Below are 17,977 nucleotides of genomic sequence, written 5' to 3' on the forward strand. Positions count from 1 at the left end.
TCAAGTGAGCTAACCGGCCATCCCTATATAGGGATCTGAACCCGTGGCCTTGGTGTTATCAGCACCGCACTCTCCCAAGTGAGCCATGGCCGGCCCTGCAACACTCTTCTGAGGTAGGTTATTATCCTCTATTTTACAAATGAACAGCATTGGCCAGTTAATCACTTGGTGCCAGCATGGTGCTGATAATACCGAGATCAAGGATTCAGATCCCCATACCTGCCAGCCAACAAAACAAAAGCAAAAACAAAAAAACACTGTGGCACAGAAAAGTTAAACAAGTTGCCCAATGTCACATAGCTGGTTAAGTGAAGGGTAGAATTTGAATTTAGGTAGTTTGACTCCAGGCTCCATGTGCTTAACTACCACACTGCATTATTTCTCCAGAATAGTATGAGAAGGCTAATCCCTGAACTTTTTCCAGGTTCACTTACCTATTAAGCCAGGGCCTACAGCCCTGGATCTGTAGTAATCTTTGAAAGGGAGTTTTCAGCTTAGAAACTGGAGGTGGTCATGGGATCAGAATAGAAAAGGGACAAAAATCTTCCTGTCTTCCAGTCCAGAACTATTGAGGTCAGGGTGCTTGGGACAGCGACTGTGGTCATTGGAGGGTCAGCAAAATATTTTCCCTGTCCACCTTATGTATTCCATTTCCTAGAGGTGGCCCAAGGAAAGAACTCTAGGAGAGGTCTATAGGCTGTTAAAAGAATTAGGCAAAGGTCTCTCCTTCACCTCACTTCATGCCCTTCAACTCCAGCGTGATTGTTTTTTCTGACCACGTGTGGTCAGATCCTCTCTCCATACTTTTCCCTCCCAATGCGTCAACTCAAGTTGTGTTTCCAGTCTGTTCAGACCTATCAAGGTAGCCAAGGACCCTGGCTGTGAAAATAAATGCCTTTTATTTTCTTTAGCTCTTTTCTCTCTTTAGATAGTTTTCTTACTTCTTATAGATCTTCCTATACTGGATTGGACCTAATGAATAAATGATACTCATAACTAGATCTCTTCTAATGACTGTACTTGTAAGTTATAGCTCTTTAAAAATTAAAAGGCATATGAGAAGAGCCTGGGAAAAGAAAACCCCAAATATGCATCCACTTAAGTGGGGAAACAGCTGGGTTAGTGCCCAGGGAAATGTATTTAAATAAGTCTGTATGCAGAAAATGTCCTGAGGTGAGGTAAAGAAGGCAAAAGGAAGTAAGAGTGGAGTCTTCTATGCTCTCATGGAGGGATGGGTTTCCTCTGGGGGAACAGCTGTAGCTGCTTCCTTCCTCAGATTTTGCTGCACTGCTCAATATTGTAGTCACTAGTCCCAGAAACCTATTTAAATTATTTAAATTAAACAAAATTAAAAATTCAGGTCATCAGTCACAGTAGCCACGTATCAGAGCTCGATAGCCACATGTGACCAGTGGCTACTGTACTGGACAGCACAGATACAGAACTTTATCATCATCATAGAACGTTCTACTGGACAATGCTGGATTAGAGGTATAAGGGTATCAGGAGGCAATACATACGTTCTGGCCCTTCCAGGATCAAATCTCTAAGAGACCTTGAGAATGAGTTATCTATTCTCTCCCCGCTGTCCCCCTTCTCATATCATGTACCAGTAGCTGATTGTGTTCACAAACAACCAGGATCAGGTGCTCCACGGTCTCTCCATTCTTTCGTCCTGCCTTCTGGCCTGCTCTTGTACTTGCTCCACCCCTACAGTCCCTGGAAAACAAGCTGCAGGAAAAACTTTTCCATTAACTTTGACCTAGTTTCCTGGTCACAAATTTGAAGGGGAGGAGCCAGTAAATTCTGAAACAGGTGAGAAAAGGAGAAGGGTACAGGTACATGGCAGTAGGGAGAGCTAGATACTGACACTTTGGTAATGAAAACCAGAGGCAAAGAGAGCCAGGAGTGAGCAAAAGAGCTACGGAGAATAAAAAATAAAAGAAACATTAAAATGGAAAAAAATCTTTTCTATTTCACTTTCTGTTCAATTCGCATTTTTTTTTTCTGCCTAGCAGACTTCTAAATTTCATCACATTGATTTTACGTAGAACCTCTGGGAACCTGTTATTAGGGTGTGCTGGTCCACAGAAAAACCAGCCCTCAGGGTCGGCCCATGGCTCTCTCGGGAGAGTGTGGTGCTGATAACACCAAGGCCCCGGGTTCAGATCCCATATAGGGATGTCCCGTTAGCTCACTGGTTGAGCGTGGTGCTGACAACACCAAGTCAAGGGTTAAGATTCCCCTCACCGGTCATCTTAAAAACAAACAAACAAACAAAAAAAACAGCCCCCAAATAAGGGCCAGAACTAGATCCATCTGAAAAGATTTAAACGAGCCAGAAATCAGAAAGAACACTGATCTCTGCCATCTCAGGATTTCTTATCTGTCATTTCTTTAGGAATAATAATAATTACTTCAATTAGTGGTGGATTATGGTGTCAATCTATTAATCTATAAGGAAGAAACAGGAACTGCCAAAGCATATCCTAGGGGGTGAGGGTGGGGTTGAATATTTACCAAACATTTGGTGAGTTATGATTACGTGCTTGGATAGAAATTGCTAAGAACCGTAGAGAATAAAAAAAAGAAAGGTAGCTGCCTCCTAAGAATTTAATACTTGTAACTAAACTATTAAATCCTGACTATTCTCATCAGCATATAAACTAGGTTTACACTGGGAAGAAACCATATGATGAAACCAAGTTATAAAAAGAACCTGGACCCTTTACTTCCAAATTCCCTCACAAACCTCTTTTCCCTGTATATAAAGAACTCATAAACTCCAAAATTGTAGGAATTTTAGTTATGATTAGCTATGAATATGGAAAACCAGCTTAAACCACCAGAAGATCCCACTATAATTCTCTGGTGAATTGGAAACACCAAACATCGCTTAAATACCTTCCCTCTTCACCCTTCCCACTTCCACTCTGACCAGAATAGGGAGTATTCTTTCCATGGAGTTTTCAGTAAATTGTGAAGTAGGGAAAAGCTCCTTTTGGCACTTTTTTTTTTGGCGGCTGGCTGGCCAGTATAGGGATTGAAGACTTTACCTTGCTGTTGCAAGGCTGCACTCTAACCAACTGAATACCTTCTTTCTAATAACTTCTCTAATGCCATCTTACAGACAGGAAGAAAAACATTTTAGCAATTAAAATTTTTAAAAATTTTTATTTAATTTTTTTTTTTTTTTTTTTTTACAAAGCATACCCCAACCTGGGGTGAAAATATATCTGGTTAAGTACAAAATATTATACAAAAAGAGATACACAATTAAAAAACAAAAACAATAAAAATATGAAACCACCTTCAGCCACATACTCCTGGCTGTAATAATTCTCAGAAAAGGCTGGGGAGCTCAGTGCTCTGACACAGGACAGCGAACAAAGTGCTATGGCTGAGGGTGACTGACCAAGTGCTAGCAGCTGCAGTGAGACAGGGGCTAACAGACCTATCTCCTAACACTGGGCAGGAAGGGGGTCTGAGGGGCTTTTGTGAACACCTGCCCTCTAGTTTCTCATGGCAGTGCCTGGAGGCTCTGATCACAGTGTTGTGGCGTCTTGATCTAGAGTTCCTCCTTGGGTTTCGAGAAATCATAGCGGGCAAGGCTGACAGCAGCAAGCCTTAGATTAGAGTGTCAGAATTATATAATCCCGTACACTGGGACAAAGTCTTAGGAAGTAACTAAGAGTAACACTTTTTTGTTGTCATGTTCACCCCTAGAGACATAGTAGACCAGTTATAGCTTACATTTGAGATGGGTGGGGGAGGTGTGGACAAAAAATTTGACAGAAATTAAAGTGCTAAGAAATCACCTTAGAATCAATTCCAAGGAGTCACACAAACAGAAAAACATTCTCCCACATGAAAACGTTTGCAACAGGAGAACACAGTGCAATAGTCTCTAAAAATGGCTTTTAAGACCTTTGGTGGGGTATAGTTACTACTGCTTTAAGCCAGGTTAAAGTACATTCTAAGGAAAGACAACCTTAGAGCAGCTTCCCTTTTTCCCTTTAATTGACAGGGGAAGCTCTCTCCAAAGTCCAAACCAAATCAGCCCTGGAGGACTTTTTTTCCCCCCCTACAAGTGTACAAAAAAAGGGGAACGCTGATTTTAAGAACCTCCTTTTCCCAAAGTTTTGGCCACGATTTTTACTTCTCTAGTTTGCTTAATTGGCTCTGCTCCACATGGCACAGAAGTTCAAGGTCTCATGTCATTTTAACAGTATATGATCCCCTCCAAGAAATCTTGGGAAGATCATGCCAAGAGACCATTTATACACATATTACCCCAACTCAGAACTACTGAAGATGCCTCAATTCCCAAGGAGATCTGAGATAATGGAATGAGCCTGAGTTTTTCTAGTGTGTTTTTAAACCCCCAACAAACACCCCTATATCACAATATCAGCACTGGTGAGGAGGAGTCTACACACCCTTCAAGGCCCAAAAGATTGCCTGCTGACTACCTCCTACATTAGGGAGTCAGAGGCTAGGTTGGACCCATAGCCCACTGTAGAGACTGCTGAGTCTCTGAAAAAGTGAAGCGCTCAGGAAGAGAGGCAGAAAGAAACAAATAGGCATAGCTGCTGCTTTTCTTCCACATGCTCACTGCACATTGTTGTTTAGGATGTAGGGGTCCACCTGGAAGAGAGAAAGAGGAGACCATTTTAGTCAGGGTAACAACTACTGACACAACCCAGTTCAGCAATCCCTCCATGTCACTTTCTTTAGAAGGCTTAGGACAAATGTAATGGTAAAAATAATAATTCTGACCTCAGTGTAAGTAGGTGGTGGCATGAACTTGAACTCAGGAGCATACATAAAGATAGGGCTATCTTGGGAGCCATCCACATCATCTAGCAGAGGAGTGGTGGGGCTCTCCAATAGGTGATCTTCAGGAATGATATCCATATAGCAAGGAGGAGCTAGCAAGAGAAAATTACAGGGTTAAGAAGCCTGGCCAAGAAATGCTGGACCACCAATTTTACAAACCTAAGCAAACCAGAGGGGAAGAAAAGATGTTAGGCCTGGCTCACCTTCTGGGGTATCAGGGATGTTTAGATCTACCCAACTCATCTCAGAGCTCGTCTGGCTGGCCATGCTGGATGTCCGGCTGCTCAGACCTGACCTGCTGCCAATTACCAGAGGCAGGTCCAGGATGACTTTCTTGGAGCCAGGGACGCTAACATAGATCTAGAAAGGAAGATGGCAGTTTGTTAGACTAGAGGTCTGTAGAAAACACAGCTGTTGTGGTAACAGATGAACAATTTCTCTACTACAGCCACCACTACCCACTCACCAATAAGGAATATTCAACTCGAAGGATGTTGCAGCCCAGGATGGAAGGCCTGATCTTCTGCACCCGAAGGCTCTTGCCACGCCAGGACGCACATGTCCCTGAGATGATATGATTGCCTCTGACTGATGACAACTTCTGAGTCAGCACCTTGGTCTGGCCATTGGCAAGGTAAGTGTGGCGGGCCACAATGGCAGCTTTGGGGACCACAATGCGGGAACATGTATTCTCAAAGTCAGCATGAATGGAAATTTCATCACCTAACAATGAAAAAGAAGAAAACTTATTAATTGTTACTCAGTATAGTTAATGACATTTCCTCTACCTGTGTCCAGGCCCTTACCCCCAAAGCCACATTTCCTGTTTTATCTAGTCACCATTTTAATTATTAGGTTTTTACCTTCACAGAATCCTTTTCTGTCAATTCGAGCAGAGACAGACACTCGCCCATCAGGAATGAACATGCAGGAAACTTTCTTCTCCTTTTTGGCAGACACAGGTGCCTGTGTAGAAAGAAACAAAAAGGTGTACTGAGATGCTTCAATCTAATGCCCCAAATACCCTATTTATCATCCCTGTGACCCAGGAGATTAGAATCTTAAAATGAACCTCACCATTAAATCAGGGGTATTAACATCCACTAGATCCATCACTTCGAAGTTTTTCTTTGTCTCTTGAGTTGGCTGGCTGGGGCGATCAATAAAAGCCTTCACCCAGTAGTCTACACACCCATATTTTCCTTTGAAGGATGTTCCCAGAGGCCTATGTGAAGAAAAAGGAAACAATTTAAAAATGCTCCCGAAGAATAGTAGGTGATCAAAGGAGGGGAAGATTTTTGGAGACAGAAAAATCCAAAGATGCACTTAGCCAATACCTACCCCTGAGGAAGCTCAAAGCCAAACTTGTACTCATATTTGTTTCCAGGTCTCATGATCACCATCTCATTCTCACCTAAAGGGAGAGAAAAGCCAGTAACCATTAGGTTTCTAGTTACACTTAAAACACCTGTGTGGTAAGAAATGCTTGGGCAGCAAGCAAGCGTATTGCAGTAGCCCCATTTTCATCCCCCCCCTTTTTTTTTTTAAAAGATGACTGGTAAGGGGATCTTAACCCTTGACTTGGTGTTGTCAGCACCACGCTCACCCAATGAGCAAACCAGCCATCCCTATATGGGATCCGAACCCGGGGCCTTGGTGTTATCAGCACCGCACTCTCCCGAGCGAGCCATAGGCCGGCCCCCCATTTTCATCCCTTATGTTTTTTTAAATAAAAGATTCTAATGCATTTTGTTGTGAAGATAGTTATAAAGTCCTGCAATATTAAAAGGCTCGCCCAGGACAGTTACCCTACAAACAGGAAGCAAGCAAAGAATAAGCAACTTACGCATAGAGAAATCTTTAAATAGCTGAGGCAGTACCCCTCAGAATCACATTTAGGACACAGCATCATAAGAAACTGTATAAATCACCCCTTTTCTTAGGGAGCAGGGAGAATGTTTGCAAATTAAAACTATAAAAGAAGAGGAAGCAACTCCTAATTGAAACCACTCAAACTGAACAACCTTAAATACTTGGTACAGGCTCCATTTATTGATCTCAATTCTGTTCTCTAATCAGCTTTCACCCCCCAGCAACGAACGGGCCATTTACCTGCTGGCTGGTCTTCCAGGAGAAGCGTATCTTCGTAGCGCAGGTACTCCAAGGTCTGCTTGCACTGCTGGGATCCCTGCATCCACAGGACCTTGGCCACTCCACAAGCCAAGATCCTGACGGCTTTGACTCGAATAACCTCACACACCTCCACTATCACCCGGCCAGCCACCTTCTCTCCAGTGCCGTACACCTTTTCAGGGTCGTTAAAGACCACCTCAAAAGACTTGATTTTCTTGAACATCACCATGATTGAGCTGAGTTGGCCCAAGAATCAGAAAGCAGGGGTGGGGGACACAAAACCCCAAATCCAAGAAAGGCCCTTTGCAGCAAATTAAGATTATTTCACTCTTCCTAAGGACTGAGTTGGCTTAAAAACAAAATAAGATTTTTAGAAAGTCCGCAACCTATTCTTAATCACTAAGTTTTCGAAAGAGTATATCCAGCAATTTTAAGCTGCTGGTCACACCAAGAAACTTCAAGAATAAAATAAGCTCTTCTCTTTCCCCCAGTACTTGGAGGAGCGGACCGGCTCTCAGCGAGACGTCTGACAGCACTACTCCAGAAACGCCAACAGAAAGGCTTCGAACAGGACCAGGAAACTGCTCTATATAGTAGTTGGAGCCGGCAGGGCCACGCGAGCGCTGGCGCGGAGGCTCGTGCTGCCCTCGTGCACAGCCCTTCCATTGGCTGCCCGGCCCTTGTTTACCAGGAGCCTGACCAATCAGAGAGGCCGCAGAGGCGCGTGGACACGGTGTGCTCCTGGAGCGGAAAGTGGTTGTTGTGCTCCGCTGGGTCTCAGGGAGGAGGGGGCGGAGGAGGAAGGGGGGAGGAGGGGGCGGAGGAGGAAGGGGGGCGGAGGGGTGTGGAGCGGTTTCCTCTGGGCCCAATGGAAGGAGGGTCCTACTGACCCCAAAACTTATACGGGGCGAGTGGCCGTCTGCGGGCGGGTGCGGATGCTTCTCCTTTGGAAGCAGTGTTTTGAGGTAAATGAAAAATGTGCTTATGAGGGAATTTCATGTCTCAGTCTTACCCAGTGCAGTTAATTTAGAGGCGACCGTTTATTCCCAGCTCGCAAGTCTCAAGTCTGTGAAAAACAATCCCATAGGCCCAAGAATAGTTTAGGACGGGGGCGGAGGGCAGGGAGTGCAGGTTCAGGAAGACCCCCTTTATCCTCTCGCCCCGCATCTCTGTTAAAAAACAACTGCCGTCCCTGAAGGAAAGGAGAATTTGTGACAAATTTTAAACCTCTCTTCAGGCCTCAATGGAAAGGGGTTATGTGGGACTCACGGGTCTTCTCCCTTTTCTAGCCTCTCAGGGCTCGGGCACCCCCTGTACCCTGGAACGGAAATAGCAAGGGCGTGTTCACATCCTGTTGCTTATCCCCTCATCTCTGCAGTTTCTACCTGCAGAGTTGGGAAACACTTTGTGTCCCCCTTTTCGCTCTTTACCGAGATGTGTCCTTTAGGCTCTTATCTCTGCCTCCCTCCCTGCTTCTCTGGGAAAGAAAAAAGAAGAGAAAAAGAAAGGAAACGATGTTTTACTCTTTTCAGTTCCTTCCCGAGTTACTTTCACTCTTTCTTGTCTTCATCAGCTCTCCCAGCTCACTATCAAATGTACATCCATAAATCTGTTGCCCCACATTCCTCACAGTTTTCATGTTGGTTAACAAGAAAGTTCTCGTGTCAGTGGAGAAATGGCCGTACACCTGTTTGAAGAAACAATTTCCTTATCTTTTAAAAATTTCTTTCTAAGCTGTTTAGAAATCAGTAAGGAGGGAGAGAGAAGAAAAAGGGGTCACCAGAGCATTCACTGTAAGTTCAAACTAAAAGGGTCCCTGACTCTTCATTCTGTGTTGGTTTCACTTGGCTGTCGAATAGGTTTTTCCCTGCTGGCTGTGAGGTGACTCCTGAGAAATTATTCCTAAATGTAGTAAGAAAAGCTTATATGCAGAGGTTCAGGGATTGTTCCCCTTTTTGTTTGATGCGTAGACCCTTCCCATATCTGTGCTGGGGTATCAGGAGAATATTATCTCATTCCGTGTGCTGAAAACAGGAAGATAATGTCCCCAGCTGGGGAAGTAAATAAGCCTTCAAGTATATAGAGATCTTACCCTCTCAGCAAAAAAAAAAAAAAAAAAAAAAAGACTATTCATTGCTGTTAAGGATCCTTCCTTCCTCATAAACCCTAAGGCTAACAAATTACAACTCAATCCCAATATTAAGCTCAAAAATCAGGCATCATGACTCCTTTCAAAAACATATACATACCACCACCACCACCACCACACCCCAGGAACATGTTGATCCTTAGGGTGTGTGGATTTCAGGCAGCAACCTGTTCTAGAAAGTTAACCAACTAGGCTTGAGGTGTTTTCACGTGGTCAATAACATTGACTGAGCTTATTGGGAGCAAGGGAGGTGGGACTCTCACGAAAGTAATTTTAAAAGTTGAAAATTATGGGGCTGAGCCCGTGGCGCACTTGGAAGAGTGCGGCACTAGGAGCGCAGCGACGCTCCCGCCGCGGGTTCGGATCCTATATGGGAATGGCCGGTGCACTCACTGGCTGAGTGCCGGTCACGAAAAAGAAAAAAAAGTTCAAAATTATAGCTTCTGGGAGAGTGTTCACATAGACCAGGTTCAGATCCCGGCACTGGCCAGTTGCCAAAAAGAGAGAAAAAAAAAAGTAATACATGAAGCAATATTGTTAAATAGTGTGATATGTAACTACATAAACTTTGAGAGGATAGGAGGAAAAGTGGCTAGTAATGGATCAGGGTGGTGTTAATTTGGGGTGTTAATCTTAAAGAAAAAGTGAATGTTAATATGTATTTGGGCACATCTATTAAGTACTGAATTTTTGAGTTTTTAAAAATCCTGTGACAGTTCTCTCCTTCTAAGTTTCTGTCTTGGGCTTCAGTTTGTTCTTATCTTCCCACTCTGCAGAGCTCAGTACAGACCACTTGTTTGCTCTGTGTTATGCCTGGGTTCCCTTCAATGCCAAAGAATTAATTCAGTTTTGGCAGGAGCCACTGCTTACCAGGCCTGTAGCCAAGGCATAATCTGAAATGGAGCCCTCCTGGACAGAGTTGTTTATGACCTTTCACCTTATAACCCTGTATTCTGATAAAAATCTGCCCTCTGATTCTTCTTTCTTAGTTCTTGGATCGAAGGAAGAAAAAGATCTTGTAAACTCCTGTCCTGAAAACATGGTACAAACAGAATATGGATGGGCCCAGGAAGAACAGCAAAGTAGGGCTCAGTCCAGGAATTTCACAAGTTAGATCATCTTTACTTGCCTCTTTCCCACCCTCTTCAATCCCAGTGCCAATAGGAGACCAAGTGGTGATTGTTTGTTTGCTTTACTGAAGGTGACAGAGTAAAGCCAAAGCTTTCAAGGGGGGGAGTGCCTTCAGTACTCTGTCTGCAGTCGGAGACAAGGCACTGATGGTATTTCTGTTTTCTTTAATCTCTGGCCTCACGTTTAGAACTTTTAGAACTCTCAAACTCTTAGTTCCTAATGAAAAACAAACCCCTCTCTTTGTCCTTTTAATCACTTCTGTCACCTCCACTCTGTGAACTGTTACTCTTTCTACCTGCCTTTTCCATGGAGAGGCAAGTAAGAGTTTGAGTAAGAGTGTAGGATTTGAGACTGCTGAACTGTGTGTATGGCTTCAAGTCACAGATAAATAAGAATATATGAATACTTATATAGCATCTTAGAGTTCAAAGTGACTTTTTAAATAATCGTCATTTATTGAGTTCCTATAATAAATGAAGTCCTTTATAAATTATGTCAATGATATTTTATTTATAAGATCAGCTGTCATCTTGTTCCAGAAGGGATTTCAAGTTAGATTACTTCATTTAATTCTTGCAATAACCCCGTGACTTAGGATTGATTAAATCAGGCTCAGAAGGGTTAAGTAATTTGCCTGAGGTCACAGATTTTGTAAATGGAGCAAGATCTTGAACCCACCTCTGTCTGATGTACATTATGTACTCTTCCTAATGTGTTGTCCTGCCTCTCAGTGCTTTGACACATAGTATATTCTTTGATCTTCACAACAGTCTCCTAAAGGATTCAGGCAGAACTGAGAATTTTAGAGTTAAAAGAGACTAGCAGTTTTTTAGTTTAGTTTAGTTTAGGTTTTTTTAAACCAGTTTCCTTATTTTGGTTAAGTGACCTGACCTAGGACACACAGCTTGTATTTGGTGGAGCCACTCTCCAAACCCAGTATTCTTAATATTGTTCTAGAGTTCTTATTTCTAGGATGCTTTGTGAGGTTTTAATTTAGCTTTAATTATTAAAAATACCTCAACTGGAGGCCCACATTTCATGTTTACTGAGGTCTGTTTTTCTACCATGCTGAGGAAAGAACAAAGATCTCTCCATATTGTTTAACTGCACTGCAAGATGGGGAGAGGGACTGAATTAACTTGTTTGGAACTATTGTAGGCTCATTTAAGATATTAAAGTTGCTTATTTCTCTTATGCTATCACCCTGTTTGTTTTCTTCCCTTTACTGTCAAATTTCTTAAGAGAATAACCTATACCAGCTTTCTCTGTTAACTAAACTTGTCCCTTTGTAGTCTGGCTTCTGCTGTATTCTTCAAAGTTTCCAGAGGAAATTAGAGTAGTTTTTTAAGGCCTTTACTCCTACATAATTTGAAAACTGCCATCTTTTAAAAATTTAAACACTGATCTTGGGGCTGACCAGTTAGCTCAGTTGGTTAGAACGTGGAGCTGATAACACCAAAGTCCAGGGATTCATTTCTGTACTGGCCAGCCACCAAAAAAAAAAAAAAGAAAGAAAGAAAGAAAAAAAATGGGGAAGAAAAACTTAATCACTCATCTTGACTTTTGGACTTCATCTTTTTCTGCATTGCTAGCAGTTCTTTGTTCTTCTACCCCTTGAAAGCTTTTCTCAAAGGCTTGTCCTAGGCCCCCTCCTTTTCGTTCTTTAAGTTTTGCTTTTAAGTTTGACTATCTGTACATCACTCTGTGTAAATGACTTTAAAATCTAAAGCATACCATACATAGCCTGTCTCCAAAGTTCCACCTGGCATCTCAAATTCAACTTTTCCAGTAAAGAATCTTTCCCCTGTACTCAAACCCATTTCTTCTCTGTTTCTTTTTTTTTTAAATTAAAAAATTTTGGGGGGTCCGGCCCGTGGCTCACTCGGTAGAGTGCGGTGCTGATAACACCAAGGCCCCGGGTTCGGTTCCCATATACGGATGGCCGGTTCGCTCACTGGCTGAGTGTGGTGCTGACAACACCAAGTCAAGGGTTAAGTTCTCCTTACCGGTCATCTTTAAAAAAATAAAAAATTAAAAAATAAATAAATAAATTAATTAATTAATTAATTAAAAAATTTTTTTTCTTGTTTCTGCTTTTTTTTTTTTTTCCTTTGTGGCTGGCCAGTGTGGGGATTCTAACCCTTGACCTATGGTGCTACAAGGTAGCATGCTAACCACCTGAGCCAACTGCCAGCCTTTCTCCTTGTTTCTTTTGATGGAACCATCATACATTTCTCCAGACATCAAGTCTTAAAATCCAGGAATTGCTTTCGATTCCTTCCTCTCTGACATTGTCCACATCCAGTCAACTGCCAAATTCTGTAGAGGCCAGCCACCCTTCCAGTATTTCTAGATTCTATCTCCTGTTTCTTATTTCACAGCCATCACTCAGGTTCATGTCCTTGTCACTCTTGCCTAATTTAATTTAATAACTTTTAATTGATCTTCCTGTTATAAGCTATAGTCTTTGTTAGATTAATCTAACAAAATTGAGTTCTTGTCTGTTCCTGTGACGCTTCAAAATCTACTGCTTACTGAATGACATTCAAATGCTTCAACCTGACATTTAAAGCCTTCACAAATTCGCTTCAGCCAAACTTTCCAGTCTTATTTCTCACTACTTCCTCATACATGTACCCTATTCCTCAGCCAAAACTGAGTACTCAGTGTTCCCCTAGTATGTCATTCTCTGCCTTTGTGTCTTTGCTTATGCTTTTCTCTCTGCCTGTAATGCTTGTCCTTCTCCATCTGTGCTTTTTGAAATCCTACCTACTCTTCTGTAGACAGCCAAATGACTTTTCCTCGATGAAAAAACCTTTGTTGATTCCCAAACTCATCTTTCACCTTACAACCAAATATGATTTCATTATCGTTTGAATACTCCATAGCACCTTGTTTATATTTCTCATATAGGACTTACATGTAAATTGCCTTTTCTCTCCAAGAGAACGAATTCCTAGAGAGTAGGACTTTGTCCTTTGTTATCTTTGTATTCTTCCTAGCACCTACTAGAGTGTATTTCACAGAGTAAGTATATTATTAAATATAAATTGAATTGATATTGATAAATAGGGCTGTGTTTCTGGAGTAGAATATGCCACGAATTCAGAACCTAGAATTGTTTCTTATCAGTGTTAGATTTTAAATCTCAACCTTAGTTCCTTCTGTTATACTGTAATGTGTATAACCAGTTCTTCCTCAAAGCCTGTTTATGTTTCAGAGCAAGGGGGTTGGGGGAAAGGCGGTGAGAGGTGATGATTTGTTTTTCTATGAGGGGAAAATTGGAACGTGTTGATGTTTTAAGCATGTGGGAGATGGGACATTGTGTGCCTAACCCAACTTCCCCTTTTCTGAGAAATTCTTTCTTACAAAACTCAGGAATCTAGTTGGCTCAGCTCTGCCACCCAGTGGGTAATTTGATGTACTGTCAAGATCCTTAGTCCCACAATTGTCTCAAACATGCATAAGCTTTTCTGAGACCTGAAACTCCATCCAGATCTCCCCTGAGTGGCGAAGATGATTCTTGATCGTGAGAAGAAGGAATAAATGAAGAAAATATGGTGTTCATGACTGAGAAGAAGAAACTAGAGGAGGGTACTTCAAAAAGTTCATGAAAACAAAATAAAAATTGTAAAAGTTTGTGGGAAAATAGAATTAAAAGATAATACAAATCTTTTCATGAACTTTTTGAAGTGCCCATGTATATTAAACCAGTTTTCTGTTTTTTATCCCAACTAGCAATTAACAATACTTTCTTGGCTAATAGCATTTTACACTCATATATACTCATATACTTGTATATGTATTATAAAGCAACTGCAAAAGATGTTTGATTCTCATCAGGTAAGCAGGCAGATATTTTGCAGAAGAGCATATTATGATTCAGAGAGCTGAATGACTTACTTATGGTCACACAGCTAGGACAAAATTCATTGCTGGCCGTTTAGCTCAGTTGGTTAGAGCACAGCCTTCTAACACTGGCACTACACACACACAAAAAAATCTACTAGTACATCTCTGATCCTTTAAAAAAAAGTTATTTTCTTTGTAAAGCTTTCTCTGATTTTTTTTTTTTAAGGTGACCAGTAAGGGGATCTTAACCCTTGACTTGGTGTTGTCAGCACCATGCTCTCCCAAGTGAGCCAACTGGCCATCCCTACATAGGGATCCGAACCCGTGGCCTTGGTGTTATCTGAACCACTCTCTCCCAAGTGAGCTATGGGCTGGCCCTTTCTCTGATTTCTGTAAGCAAATTTAATTGCCACCTTCTTTGTATTCCTACAGCATGTTGGACATCCTTCTATGTATTATGAATATTGATCATTTATCTTATAATGATTTGTTTATCCATCTTTTTCTTCCCAGTAAACCGAGCTCCCCAAAGGTAAGAACCATGCTGTCTTATGGCCTGGCATAGTTTAGGTTCTTAAAAAATTAAGGGCTGACCCCGTGGCTCACTTGGGAGCGTGTGGTGCTGATAGCACTAAGGCCATGGGTTCAGATCCCTATATAGGGATGGCAAGTTAGCTCACTTGGGAGAGCGTGGTGCTGACAACAGCAAGTCAAGGGTTAAGATCCCCTTACTGGTAATCTTTAAAAAAAAAAAAAAATTGAGTTGTACAGTATGCACTCTTTTGGGTCTAGCTTCTTTCACTCCATTTAGTTGTTGTATCAGTAGTTCATTCCTTATTATTGCTGAGTATGAATATACCACAGTTTATTATATTTACCTGTCAGTGGACATTTTGGTTTTTTCCAGTTTGTACCTATCATGAATAAAGCTGCTGTGAACATTCTTATACAAGAATGTTCTTATGCAAAACAAAACAAAACAAAAAAATTCTAAAGAGTCAAAATCAATCCATAGAATTATTTTAGTGTGACCAACTAATGTGTAGCATATATAGCTCATCCCATTGCTAATCTTTCTGGTTGTGGTTTCTTCTCCAACCCTGATGGTATTTCCCCAGGTTATAGGCTTGGTTGTGGTAGATGCAGGACAGTGCATTTCCTCATGAAAAGAAAATAACACCATGGCAGAACATCTGTTTCAGATTGCTGTTGTTTTGACAAAGGGCCTTTCAGTTCTTGGCTGGGGTGAGGTGAGGTGGGAAAGAAGAGGCTGGTTATCCTAATTTTTAAAGAAGATATGGCTTAGTTTCTCAAAGGTAGGAGTAGCAGTCTGTATCAAAGATTGACTACATGAAACCCTGGATATTAAAAATATCGGTTCTTTGAACCAATAGCAGAGAATGATTCCAAAATAGCCCTGTAGTGTAGGCAGAGTCTAGTTATACTTCCTGATTTCTCTTTCACTTTCTCAAAGCCCACCCTCTACACACACACACACGTTTTATCTCAGGAAACAAATGTAACATTTCTTCCTGTTAATTGTTCGGCAGAGGAATAATTTGGTTTGGGAGTAGGCAGAAAAATTGAGGAAAGCCTTTTATTTTCTAATGTTCCGCCTTCTTTCCCTTCCTTAGCGCTGGTATAGTTTCCTGGCACTGATTTTTGAGAACTGTAATTACTGGGCCACGGATATTACCTCTGTTTCCTTGAGAAGAAATGTGGGAAGGAACTTACATAGGGTGGGGTGGAGTGGAGAGGGAAGTGTTGAGTTGATCTAAGTAAGATCTGGTTGAGGTCACAAGTTTAAGTTAGGAGGAAAAGCTCAGGCCAAGGTGGAAATGGACCCCACCTTTGAATCAGAATAAAGTAACATAATGTAGTTAAAAAATCACATAATATGAAATCCTTACTCAAAAAACTGTGGTCCTTAAGCCCCTCTCCCAAAAATCTCTTCTAATTTGTTCAGCTTTTAAAATCTGTTATTTACTTTATATTTCTAAGTGATATGCTTTTTCTTTTATTTCTTAATTTAGAAATATTAAATATATCTACTGTCTTTTGGTTATAGTAATTAAAAGCTTAACTATTACATCACACTGTATGTACCTTTCTTTTCCCCTTACCTCATTCTCCCAATAAAGTTTTATCACAGTTTTGACTAAATCAGTAGTCAGTGTTTGTATTATCACTGTGTAAATAATGTCCTTTGTGGAGCCAAGTAGTATATTTTCTTTATTATTTTAAACCACTTTGTTGTGAAGTTATAATTATTTTAAAAATATATTTGTTGTACTGTGCACCTGTCTTTAATATATTTCATAAAAGCTAGTCGCACCAAATGCCTATTAATATTTTCTCTCAAATGGTCAACATAGATAATTTTAGAAATTAATTTTCCTTTTTCTGTAGTCTTGTCTCATTCCCCACCGAGTAACTTTTTAGTCACTGACGCCACCTGCTGACGGTTGGTGAAGTGGAAAGACAGAATTAAGAGTCACAAGGTTGTTTTTAAACCAGAAAACATCCTTTCTATGATCTCTGACCTTGAGAATGACATTCTGGAGGAAGGGATATGATCCTTGTGATGGGGTAGAAGAGAGAATATAAAATCAGTAAATATTCTCTTTCCTTTGCCCTGTCATCTTATTCTTTTCTCTGTTTTGCTAGAAGAAGGAACATTTCTGTTGTCTGATCCACCAAAGGAAGAGGGAAAGGTGGGCTATCTTTTTTTTTTTTAATTACAGCTTTATTGAAGTATACTTGATGTATGATAAATTGCACATGTTTAAAGTATATAATTTCATGGGTTTTGACATATGTATGCCCATGAAACTACTGCCATAACCAAGATAATGAACGTGTTTATCACTCCTCAGAGTTTCCTCGTGCCCCTTTGTAAGCCATCCCTCCCTCTCTCTGCTCATCCCCAAGCAACCATTGATCTCTATATATGTTTGCATTTTCTATGTTATATAAATGGGAGCAAACAGTATGTACTTTTTTTTTTTTTTGGTTTGGCTTCTTTCAGTAGCATTATTGCTTTGAGATTCATCCATGTTTTTCTGTGTATCAGGAGTTTATTTTATTTATTGCTGAGTAGTTTTCTTTTCCATGGATTAACCTTAATGGGTGTATCCTTTCACTTGTTGATGGACATTGGGTTGTTTCCAGTTTTTGGTTATTACAGATAAAACTTGTGAACATTTGTATGCAAGTTTTCGTGTGGACGATTGTTATCATTTCTCTTGGGTCAATATCTAGGAGTGGAATGTCTAGATTGTATGATAAATGTATGCTTACCTTTTAAAGAAACTGCCAAACTGCTTTACAAAGTGGTTGTACCATATTATGTTCCGACCAACAGCGTATGAGAGCACAACATCTTGACACACTTGGTGTCATCGGTCTTTAATTCTAGCCACTCTAGTGGATGTGTAGTGTTTTCTTATTGTGGTTTTAATTTGATTGGCATTTCTCTAATGACCAATGGTGTTGGGCATCTTTTTACGTGCTTATTTTGAGCTACCCATTTTTAGATACTCTTAGGGCTAACCCTAAGTCTGGACAAAGGAAGAGTGTTGATGCCGTAAAAGAATCTCATTTACCAGTTGGCAGTGAAATTCTTCATGGTTGACTTTAAATTCCCACGCCTGAGGAATAAAGTTACTCTTTTGAGTTAAGAGAACCAATACAAATAGCAGTTCTTAAAAGAGATGTTTTGAGTTAAAAACCTATATTATCTCTAAGTTAACGGACAGCCCTGGGTCTGTCCTCTCCTCCCCCCATTTTTTCCCATTAGAACAGACTGTTTTCTAGGTAACCTAAAGGTTATTTCAGAAAGCTTAGAGACTGCTTTGAGGGAACTGCAGAGTG

At 41.0% G+C, this 17,977-nt stretch overlaps 1 protein-coding gene across 1 annotated transcript; it reads right to left on the reverse strand.

Moving 5' to 3' along the window:
- Positions 1 to 3,154: 3,154 nt before the first annotated feature.
- Positions 3,155 to 7,521, reverse strand: TXNIP (thioredoxin interacting protein). The gene is made up of 8 exons (XM_063106064.1): positions 6,952 to 7,521; positions 6,181 to 6,253; positions 5,917 to 6,064; positions 5,703 to 5,805; positions 5,306 to 5,562; positions 5,043 to 5,199; positions 4,780 to 4,931; positions 3,155 to 4,647 (listed from the first exon to the last, which is right to left on the reverse strand). Exons 1-8 carry the CDS (start codon positions 7,199 to 7,201, stop codon positions 4,612 to 4,614), a joined length of 1,176 nt encoding a protein of 391 aa, XP_062962134.1. The 5' UTR covers positions 7,202 to 7,521; the 3' UTR covers positions 3,155 to 4,611.
- Between the last annotated feature and the right edge of the window lie 10,456 nt (positions 7,522 to 17,977).

Source organism: Cynocephalus volans, chromosome 8, assembly GCF_027409185.1.
Source record: "Cynocephalus volans isolate mCynVol1 chromosome 8, mCynVol1.pri, whole genome shotgun sequence".
Classification (NCBI taxonomy): domain Eukaryota; kingdom Metazoa; phylum Chordata; class Mammalia; order Dermoptera; family Cynocephalidae; genus Cynocephalus; species Cynocephalus volans.

Coding starts and splice junctions, on each gene's coding strand:
- TXNIP (XM_063106064.1), bottom strand. CDS start 7,201: ATGGTGATGTTCAAGAAAATCAAGTCTTTTGAGGTGGTCTTTAACGAC. Junction 6,254..6,951: donor CCTGGAAGACCAGCCAGCAG/GTAAATGGCCCG, acceptor CTCTCCCTTTAG/GTGAGAATGAGATGGTGATC. Junction 5,563..5,702: donor CAGAAAAGGATTCTGTGAAG/GTAAAAACCTAA, acceptor TTTCATTGTTAG/GTGATGAAATTTCCATTCAT.